At 37.2% G+C, this 10,215-nt stretch overlaps 1 protein-coding gene across 2 annotated transcripts; it reads left to right on the plus strand.

Annotated features, from left to right (window-relative positions):
- Positions 1–16: 16 nt before the first annotated feature.
- Positions 17–9,760, plus strand: LOC114540698 (STE20-related kinase adapter protein alpha-like). 2 transcript variants are annotated; one of them, XM_028560820.1, is made up of 12 exons: positions 17–215; positions 960–1,053; positions 1,367–1,488; positions 2,253–2,361; positions 2,496–2,619; positions 5,994–6,165; positions 6,749–6,853; positions 7,462–7,650; positions 8,176–8,213; positions 8,798–8,840; positions 8,982–9,054; positions 9,303–9,760. In XM_028560820.1, exons 2-12 carry the CDS (start codon positions 960–962, stop codon positions 9,377–9,379), a joined length of 1,146 nt encoding a protein of 381 aa, XP_028416621.1. In that variant the 5' UTR covers positions 17–215; the 3' UTR covers positions 9,380–9,760. The 2 variants fall into 2 exon arrangements, with proteins under 2 accessions (XP_028416621.1, XP_028416622.1); XM_028560821.1 differs by lacking the exon at positions 17–215 and having other exon boundaries at positions 965–1,057.
- The last annotated feature ends 455 nt before the right edge of the window (positions 9,761–10,215 follow it).

Genomic DNA, 10,215 nt, shown 5'->3' on the forward strand with positions numbered 1-10,215 from the left:
TGAATTTTTATTTTGTACACAAAAAATTGCTAGATTTTGTACGTTCACCGTCCTTGTTGGCACATGAAGTTAGGATTTTTTTGCAAAACTCGCCTTAAAGGAAAGTGATTTAATATTGATTCTGCTGTGAGATGGCTTTATTTTATTTGCTGTCTACTTATTAACTTCGAGGCATTCTCGATCATCTTGAGTCCACCTTGGTCATAATTTCCCAGGTACATATGCTACATACTGAACGTACATACGTAGTCAACCAATATGATGGGGGAAATAATGCAATAATAGACGGGAATTTTGTAGAATTTCCAGTCTAGTGCTTATATATCTTAGTGCTTACTGATTTCATACTTTATTATGCATCTTAATGACTATAGGTTTATGCTATTGCCAGGTGTTGCAATTTTTATTTTGACAACTATGACAATAATGCAGTGTAGGATGAAATGTAGTGGACAACCACTCAAATAGTTGAAATATCTTTCATTGTATGAAAAAATATAGCACAGTCTATTGACTACCACCAAAGATAGGGATCAGATTTAACATCCCTACATTCTTGTTGTTACTTTGAGCAGGCCTTAAATTGTCATATTAAGGCCTTTTCATGTAGTTCCATGGTGTTTCCGAATGAGTGCTGTTATCCAGTGTGACTTCTCCCCAGTGTGATTTCTCGTCTTTTGCTTTGCTGGATAGAAATGGCATATAATTTAAATCTGATTGAGCTAGTTGAATTGAAAAGACTGGTTATGCTTTATATTCTACATTGAGTAATTGCTAAAGACCCACTGACCTATCCTAGAAGTGTAATCAGTTATAAGAAACCTGCTTCTTGCATCTAACAAAAGACCTTGACCCATTATAATTTACACAGTTTACACATTTTCTAGGAAACCTAATATATTAGTAAAAAGCTGAATTTCTTAACAGATGTTTTTCATCTGATTTTATTTTTTGGTTAGATGTCGTCAACAGAAAAGTTGTCATTGCTTTCGAGTTTTAATTCTGTATCCTTCAGTGTCAATCCAAAGGATTACCACTGTTTGAAACAAATAGGTTGGTATGTATCTCTCTTGAAGAGTCAAGTTAGAGTTTTAATCGAAAGTAATGTATAATGATTACAACAAATATGTCAAATTTGTTAACTGAAGGTAATTATGTTTAAAACTAATTTGTTTTTGGTTAGTAGTTAGGAAACTATGTTGCTGTTCAGAGAAAATGCTTGACCACTGTGTGTTTCTTATCTACTTATTAGCTGGTTCATGAATCTTAAGAATAAGTTGAACATAAGTCCTTTGAAATTTTCAAAATTAGATTTATAAAATAAGTTACCTATAAACTGCTAGATGAAAGAATCTTTTCTATTCAGGTTCTGGTTTTGAAGATTTAACATCAATATGGTTGGCTCGATATAAGGACTCCTCCAAAAATATTGTTATAAAGAAAACCTACCTCGACATTTCTAACAGCGACAAAATTGATTTAATGAGAGTAAGTTTAGAGAGGTAGTATACTATATAATTGATTGCATGATTAAAACCATCAGGAACCAAGATAACATTTTGATTAGAGCTTTTCATCACATATATAAACTACCCTCAAAATGGCATCAACTTACAGGCACAAGCATAGAAACTTATAGACATAGAAATCACTGTGACAGTTTCTTGGCACAAAGCGAAAAATTTAAGACCCTGATCTAAATCATTAGAAACAGCCATTTCATAGGTTTGTATCTCAGAATTTTCTGTATCAGCTGATTGGGGAAACGGTACTCTTTGAAGAAATTTCTAAAAATTCTTCATTTTTTTTTTAAAACATCGTATACTACGCACCTATTTTACTGAGAGTGAAGTGGACACGAGCCTTTTGATGGAGAGTGTTGCCCTCCCCTTCCCCTCGACTGACGCTAATGCGCATAGGTCGTGTGTTATCAATTGTATATCGTGTGTAAAGTGCAAAAGAGCATACGCTTCACCGTGCGTAATGCCTGCCTGCCGAACTTCGCACGACGAACTTTTCACAAACTTTTCAAAGTTACAAATTTTAAGTCTTTCAGATGTTTTTTCTAGTTGAACTGATAAATTTTCCTAGTTTTAGATTCCGTTTATAGGGTCCACATTATCCACATTCCTTTTTGTACTCAGTTTGTGCTTCAAGAACAGTGCGATTTTAATACGGTCCCATAGTAAAACTTGCTATTCCAATTAAGACAATTCATTTAATTGTTGTACGTGTTTGATAATATTCCTTAGCATGAAGTCCACCTGTCGAGGCTTTTGGCTCACCCAAACATCCTCCCGAATCTTGGTGCGTTTGTCTGTGGAAATGAGTTGTGGACGGTGAGTCCTTTCATGCAGTACGGTGAGTATCCTGAATGTTGATAAATTATATAAACAACGTTACTCCGCTATCGTATATTTTCTTAGCTATATCAGCTATACATAGAATGTTTCAAATTGCAATGCTTCATGGAAATTTCTGCCGATGTATTTTAGGATCGTGTGACACGATAATGGCAACTGGATTTCCACAAGGTTTGCCAGAAGCAGCCATTGCACATATACTACGAGATGTTTTAAAAGCTCTTGAAAACATTCACAAGATGGGTTATATTCACCGGTAAATTGACCATTCTTTATATTATACTTTTTTGTGTGTTTTTCTTACCATTTTTCAATATGAAATTTTGGGAGCTCTTTAAAGTGCCTGTTAGTGTTAGCCTACAGGCTATCATCATTTTTCGCCCATTTCCAGTTCAAAGCTGAATATAAGTTCCATGCAAAGCTCCATGCACGTATCTGGATATTTTTAAAAACGAAGCTAGGTTTTTTCTCTGTTTTTTAAAACAAGTACGATCGTACTATAGTGGACTAGGAACTGCGTAACTGAGTGTATTTTCTGAACTGCATTGTATTTATAACAATGGAGAGGACAATGTATTTCTAATCGTTTGTGTTTACTTATATATAGGCTGAATATTAATGATATGTATATATTATTTGCTGCAAAATTACCGTCCACACTAACGCCTGTATTCTAAAAACTCACTCACACTCAAACTCATTGAGTGGGAGATCTTAATCTTCTCATAACGTTTCAATGGCGGTATTTCCAGCCGAACAAGGGCTTGATTTTCAGTGATTTACGTTATATCTTTCCATCTATTCAGAAAAAAACTTTCTCATTGATCAGCATTAACGAAATTTATATGTCACACTCGATGAGTATGAATGTGAGTGAGCTTTTTGAATACAGGCGTAAGTCTTGTCGTTGTATCCCTCTCCTGACTTCTCCCACCTCTTTACTTTGTTCCTTAAAAACGAACAGAATTAAACAACAGCAAACAATTTCTTGGAAAAAATAACCCCTTGGGCTTTAGTTCCCTCTTCCGGGAAGCGAACCGGATGTGATATTTAATAGCACTACACTTGAAACTCTCACGTGTCCGACGAGAAAGGTATTACTCTGTAACGCTATTACTGGGGTAACTTTTGCTAATGTGCTACAAGAATGTCATAAACTAGACCACTCTTGAGAAAACTCACCCCAAAATGAAATTTGACACTCGTCTAATGAATTGTATTACTGGGGTATTATTTGCTAATGTGCTACAAGAATTTCATAAACTACACCACTCTTGAGAAAACTCACTCCAAAATGAAATTTGACCCTCGTCTAATGAATTCTATTACTGGGGTATAACATGGATGGTTAAAAGTGATTTTATTATTATTTTTTATTATGATTTTATTATACATTTTTATAATTAGCACACCATCGGCGCCGGTTCACGGCTCACGGTGAATAAGAACGAAAACAAAAGTTTATATGGGAGACTATGTAGTATACTATTTAGAAAATGCTGTGGTTATATGGAAGTTTATATGGAAGACTATAGCTAGAAAATGCAAAACTTGCATGGTCACTAAAGTCTTGCATCTTAGCGAAAGAAATCCTACTATGGAAACTTCGTTCAGACAAAAAAAAGTCCCCCTGCAGAGTGCAGCCACAAGACAATGCCAATGAATTCTACAAAATATGCGAATACGAAGTTGCTTACGTAATTCATATATTGTTGGCAACTTGGCAGCATAACATGTAGTATGGCATCGATTGACAACTGTACTATTATTCAAATGTTTGTGAATATGGGAGTTTTGCGGTCCTAGACAGGAATATGCCATTTCCGTGGCTTAAAATAGCCCTAAAATTTGCAGGGTGGTTACTGTTCGACATCGCCGTCGAATACGGTCGAAATCGTGCTGCCGAGCAGATACAAGGAGGAGACGTTTTTACCGAAAAAGTAAGAGATGGAATTATCACAGATCTTCGAGAAATCAATACAAAACTTGATGCTTTTTTCTACCGAGAACTAAAAGCGAGCATCAGCTTCATCAAAGATGGATTTATTGCATTGGAAGCGGCCACGGACAAAACGGTGCCAATCGCGGAAGTGACAAATGTTGATGACGAAGGCATTATTCTAGCACTTCGGTTATCAGTCGCTGAAATAAATGTTCGCTCAGAAAGAGACCTGGACGATGCAAAGGGCAGCTTTAAAACATCCCTGGAAATGGCTACTCTGGCATTCAACAACGAAGGATTGAAAATACAAGGTATCATATTAGGATGTAAATTGCGTATCGTCAGCAGAGTCTTTTACCACGTTGATAATCTTTCTTCCGCCGTAAAATATTGTTTGAATTATGTCCAAGAACTCCACGATGTTCCGCGAATAAAGTCGAATTTTGCTGTACATGATGGCGGTGGCTTCAGAGCGAGGTTCATGGACAATACAAGACGTGAAATAGTGAGCAGTGTTAACAAAATTAATTACGTTTTGTTGAATTTCATTTGTGAGTGTTCGCCACATACGAAACTTGGTGTATTCGATTGGCCTATGATAAATCTCGGTTCTCAGCGCTGTTATCATCCTATATGTGAATGTGGAGACGTGTTAGAAAGCTCGAGCGCAAAGGTGCCATGGGAATTGGCTCTTGAAACGGTAAATCGTGATGCTGATATATTGGCAATAAATAGCTTGGGTGAGATAATGAAAGTGGTTGCGGCTAATCGGCAGGAAATAAGGATCACGAGACTTACTGGAGAGAGCGAGGTTTTTTGCAACGTTCCAAGGAATAATGAATCTGCAACTTGGCTCATATGTTCATTAGTCGTCGATAAAGACGACGATACCTACGTGACATGCCAGACTTGGAGATCAGGTCATTACTCATATAAGTTGTTCGTCATTGCCCAGACAGGCGAAGTGAAATGTCGTACTCCGTTAGGATTTCTTGATGGGAGGTGCAATTTTATTCGCACTGCAATAACTAATGAAAAAAAGCTCGTAATTTGTGTGCGTGGTACAAATAATATTTTCATTTGTGACAGCCGTAACGGAAATTTGGAGAGTCATTTTTCTATCCCCCCTCTCACGTTTGTGCTGTGGAATGTATCGAAAAACGGTGAACTGATTCTGGCAAATTCAAAGATGAATTCCCTTTATATATATACTGTCGAAAGAAAAAAAAAACTCACCATCAAGTTACCAAAAGATCATCTTGTAAACAGCGCTGCTTTCCACGACCCAACTGGTAATATATATGTTTACACTCGTAAACCTAATGAGGACCCGACATCTTCCTATATTCTGCGTTTTTCGGAGAATGGCGAATTACTACTTTTACATTCGGTGCGCACGTGGTGGAACAATGACTTCTATTACCTTCTGTCTCATCCAAAAGGCGTCATTACCTTATTTAGTCCCCGCAAAGCGATTTATTTACTCCTGCCTTGAATATAAGAAGAAATCGAGTAAAAAATTACGTTCGATCGAAAAATTCCGCTATAGTGAAAATCCGCCTTTAATCTGTAGTTCAAACCGCATCATCATTAGCATATAAATCATTAGTGACAAAATAGTTTCAAGTGCATGTCTATACATGCACAAGTAGTTTAATTCATATATGTATGTATTAACTATTGTATAGTGCTGTAAAAGGTAGCCACATACTGATTGATGAAAATGGTACCGTTCAATTAACTGGACTGCGTGAATCTCACTGTCTCTCTCCAAACGGTTATAATCACTGTCTTGCTTACGACTTCCCCCTTCATGCAGTGGCATCTTTACCTTGGCTGGCACCAGAGGTTCTCGAACAGGTGAGCTTTGAAATGATTGGGCCAGAGACACGAGATTCGAGGGGCAGCAGGAGAAGCTTCCCTCTTCCCTGTCATCCACAAGCCTAAGAGTCTAAAGGTCATGTTACACGGTGCAATTTTTCTTGCCACTTGCAATGCAATTCTACTTTTGAGAGATGTAAATTTGGCAACTAGGAAACGTTTATGTTCATTGCACTCCATGGACGTTTCTTACACTTACATTTTGAATACTATGCACTAATTTACATCTCTTAAAAGTAGAATTGCAATGCAAGTTGCATGAAAAATTGCCCCGTGTAACAGGGCCTTAAAGTAGCAAACAGATTCCTCAAGTACTTCTATGATGTGATACTCACTCAGGAAGTGTTTTGAGAGTCTTCCAGATGCGTGAAAAACGAATCTCTCGTATTCCACCAGCCTCGTTGGATTTTCACACAATAAAAACACTGGATCTTTTCTGTATCTTGCCAAGCTAGGATTTCTTTTTCAATAATTAGTATGTTTACATGCATGACAATTAGTTTTTCAATTCGTAGCATGGGTTGTAACGGCACAAATGAAATGTATATCTTGTAATTTATAGAATATCCTTGGATATGATTATCGCTCTGATATATACAGTGTCGGTATCACAGCTGTTGAACTGGCGTTGGGTGTTGTGCCTTACAAAAATATGAGTGCGACTCAGGTTTGGAAGCATTTTAAATTCAGCAACGTACATTGATAAGTGTACGTGGATAAGCAGGTGCACTAAACTGCTGTAAACAGCACCCACACAATGCATGCTGGATTTGCCTAACAAAGTAGCAGCGTGGCAACATCTACGACTATAAATTCGTATCAAGGATGGTATAACAACTCTCTGCATGAAATGAACTGAAAGACATCGCTATAGACGAATTTTTTTTGGATAGATTCGACCGTAGCGGATTTCTTTCATCGGTCACAATTGAAAAGAAAATCGAGCGAAAAATTTCATTCGATCGAAAAATTTCGCCTAGTGGAAAACCTCCTTTGGACAGTTGTTATATCATGTTAATGACTATATATGCATTAGCAAAACACTTGCATAATCATTTGCACCTATATACAAACATGCCCCTCATGCAGATTCTTTATGTTAAATCAAATTATCCTCTATTACAGAATGTCAATTATTTATAAGTGATTAATCTTTACCAGCCTACCAGAAGATATAGCTATTTATTATATAAGATATAAACAAGCTCATGATTGAACCCGGCGCGGTGTTATTTCTGCTCTAAAAAGCATCTGGTTTTTAAAATCTTCATGTAGGTTCTACTGGCAAAGTTACAAGAAAGTGACATAACATTGCAGTCTTTTTCCGAGACAAGTCTTTCTCCATGTGTCACATCCTCTGGCGTCTCCGACTCTGGTTTTGGAGATGGTATTGCAGTGAGCAGCATCGAACAGCAGGGCCAAGGAAAAGCAAGAAATAAGAAATTCTCTTCTTTCTTTTGCCAGGTAAATTCACAGCTCAGAAGTGATATGACGGCTTATGGCTATGCATATTTAAGAAATAGAAAACATTTTCCGTGTTTCTATACAGTTATAGAAACACGCGTGGGAGTTTGGGAGAACGAGAAATAATCAGTGGGGAAAACGAGCCCGTAGGGCGAGTTTTTCCACGTTATTTCGAGTTCTCCCAAACTCCCACAAGTGTTTCTATAACTGTATAGAAACACAGGAAAAAATGTTTTCTATTTCTTTTATAATATAACTCAATAAAAAGATTTTGTACAAATATTATGATTCGATTCAATTACAAATTCTCATTACATCGCTTCGCTTGTCAAGTTCGGCGGGAAAATTCCCGTGTTTCTATACAGTTATAGAAACACGCTTCTCGACCAATCAGCACGCGCGTACTATAAATGTTATATTATAAAACATAATATATAATACTACTACTACTACTACTACTACTACTACTATTACTACTACAACTATAATACTACATAACATAATATACTTTCCTTTTGTTCGCAGTTTGTCAATACTTGCCTGCAAAAGGAACCAGATCATCGGTACGAAGCATGAATGTTTTCTGAATTCTTTGGTTTTGTGTGACATCATAGATTTCCGCAGTGCCGGATTTTATGGATTTCAGTGCCAGAAGTCTATATAAATATCCAGGCTGGATATCGAGGGACACGAGTAATAGCAGTTATATTTAGTTGTTCACTGTATGCGTTGGGTCTATGCCGTGTAGCAAATATGGGCATTTCGTATCACTTCCACACGTAAGCCGTAAGCATCGAGTCACAATTAAACGTCGCGAAGCATTAATCAATATAATTTGTTATAAATTTGATGCATCACTTATTGACCCTTGCATGTATTCGCTTACCTGTCATGCACGTTTTAAAAGAAGTTTGTTAGGAAAAACACGGGATCAGAAGTAATTTTCTGTCAACATATTGTTTGTCATCATACATTATAATTTTGTATAATTTATACCCAATATATTATGGTAAATTACATATGACTTGCATGGAAACCTGTTTTTTAATTTGTGCCGAACAATTTTCCCCATGAAAGTTCACTTAGCTGCTAGTCGTAATTCCATTAATTTTATTCAAAGACTTTGCTTCTCCTTTTTTCTATATAGGCCTTCGGCTAGTATCCTGCTAAATCACTCCTTTTTTAAACACGTGGGTAACAACACCGTGGTCACATGCAGACACATGTTGTATCATATATATAATCGCAGCTAAATTAGTGCATTTCATTAAAACTAAGCGGAATAACAGTTTTCAACTTTGTGTTTTTATCCCTATTGTTGCACTGTTTAGGCAAAAAAGAAAGTTAAAGAAAGCTTGCCCGATCTTTTGTTACCTGTTCAGCCAACAATCTTCGATGACAGTGGTTAGTGTTATAGAGGCTCTTATCTCACTTATTGCAAATGCATGCGAACTTTGCTTTGATCGCCACCGAGCGTTCATCCAATGAAATCGCGCTTCTGTGGCGATTTTTGTGTTACAGATGTTCAATATTATCATTGTTATTAACATGCCATAATTATCATCTTTTGTATAACTAGGTATTTAGTAAGCTTTTGAAACCAGGTGTACTTACTTTGTTGTTATATCACCATTTTCTTATTTTTGTTTCAGAGATTAAGAATATTACAGTGGTAGAGTCTGTGGCAGACACTTTGGATGATTTGACAATTGAGACTTGGGACTTCTAAATGTTACTTAACAATCGCTCCCCGTATACTTGAGTATACAAATACTGCCAGCATGACTGCTAGACAGGGCATTTTACTTCATACGAGCAATGAAGTTGTAAATAATTATCATCTAGAACTATCTATATTCACAAAGTGCGTGTATATTACGCTTGAGGTCTCAGGTCCTATACTTAACCTAATTGAGTTTATCAACACTCCAGGGTGTGCATCTGGAAACTGCGAGGTTATGTGCATGCCATGTGTGTGTGGTGAGGAATGGAGCGCTCTGACTAGTGCGAGTATATTACGGTTGAGGTCTTAGGTCGTATACCTAACCTAATGGACCACTCAGGCCGGTTGTTCGAAAGGTGTTTAGCTTGAACGGGGGATCAGTTCCAAATAAAAAACTAAACTAAGGCTTTCTATTTAATTAAGAACAAAGCTGAATATATTGATGAAATTAGCTTTCAATGGAAAGATATTTATGGTGCATAAGATGTAGGTTCATTTCAGTCCGTTACACGATATATGATCTTTGGCTTATCCACCATTTCAGCTAAATGTCTTTCCAATAATTGGCCCCAGGGTGTCTATCGGGGAACAACGTACAGAGTTTGTACCTTTGTGGGCTTGCCGCGCGTGTGTGGTGAGGAATGAAGGGCCCTGACTAGTGCGTGTATATTACGTTTGAGGTCTTAGGTACTATACCTAACCTTATGGAGTTTATCAACACTCCAGGGTGTGCATCTGGAAACTACAGGGTTTATGTGCATGCCATGTGTGTTTCGTGAGGAATGCAGGGCTCTGACTAGTGCGAGTATATTACGCTTGAGGTCTTAGGTCCTATGCTTAAC

This window comes from Dendronephthya gigantea, unplaced genomic scaffold (genome assembly GCF_004324835.1).
Source record: "Dendronephthya gigantea isolate DGI-Jeju-01 unplaced genomic scaffold, DenGig_1.0 000248F, whole genome shotgun sequence".
Classification (NCBI taxonomy): domain Eukaryota; kingdom Metazoa; phylum Cnidaria; class Anthozoa; order Malacalcyonacea; family Nephtheidae; genus Dendronephthya; species Dendronephthya gigantea.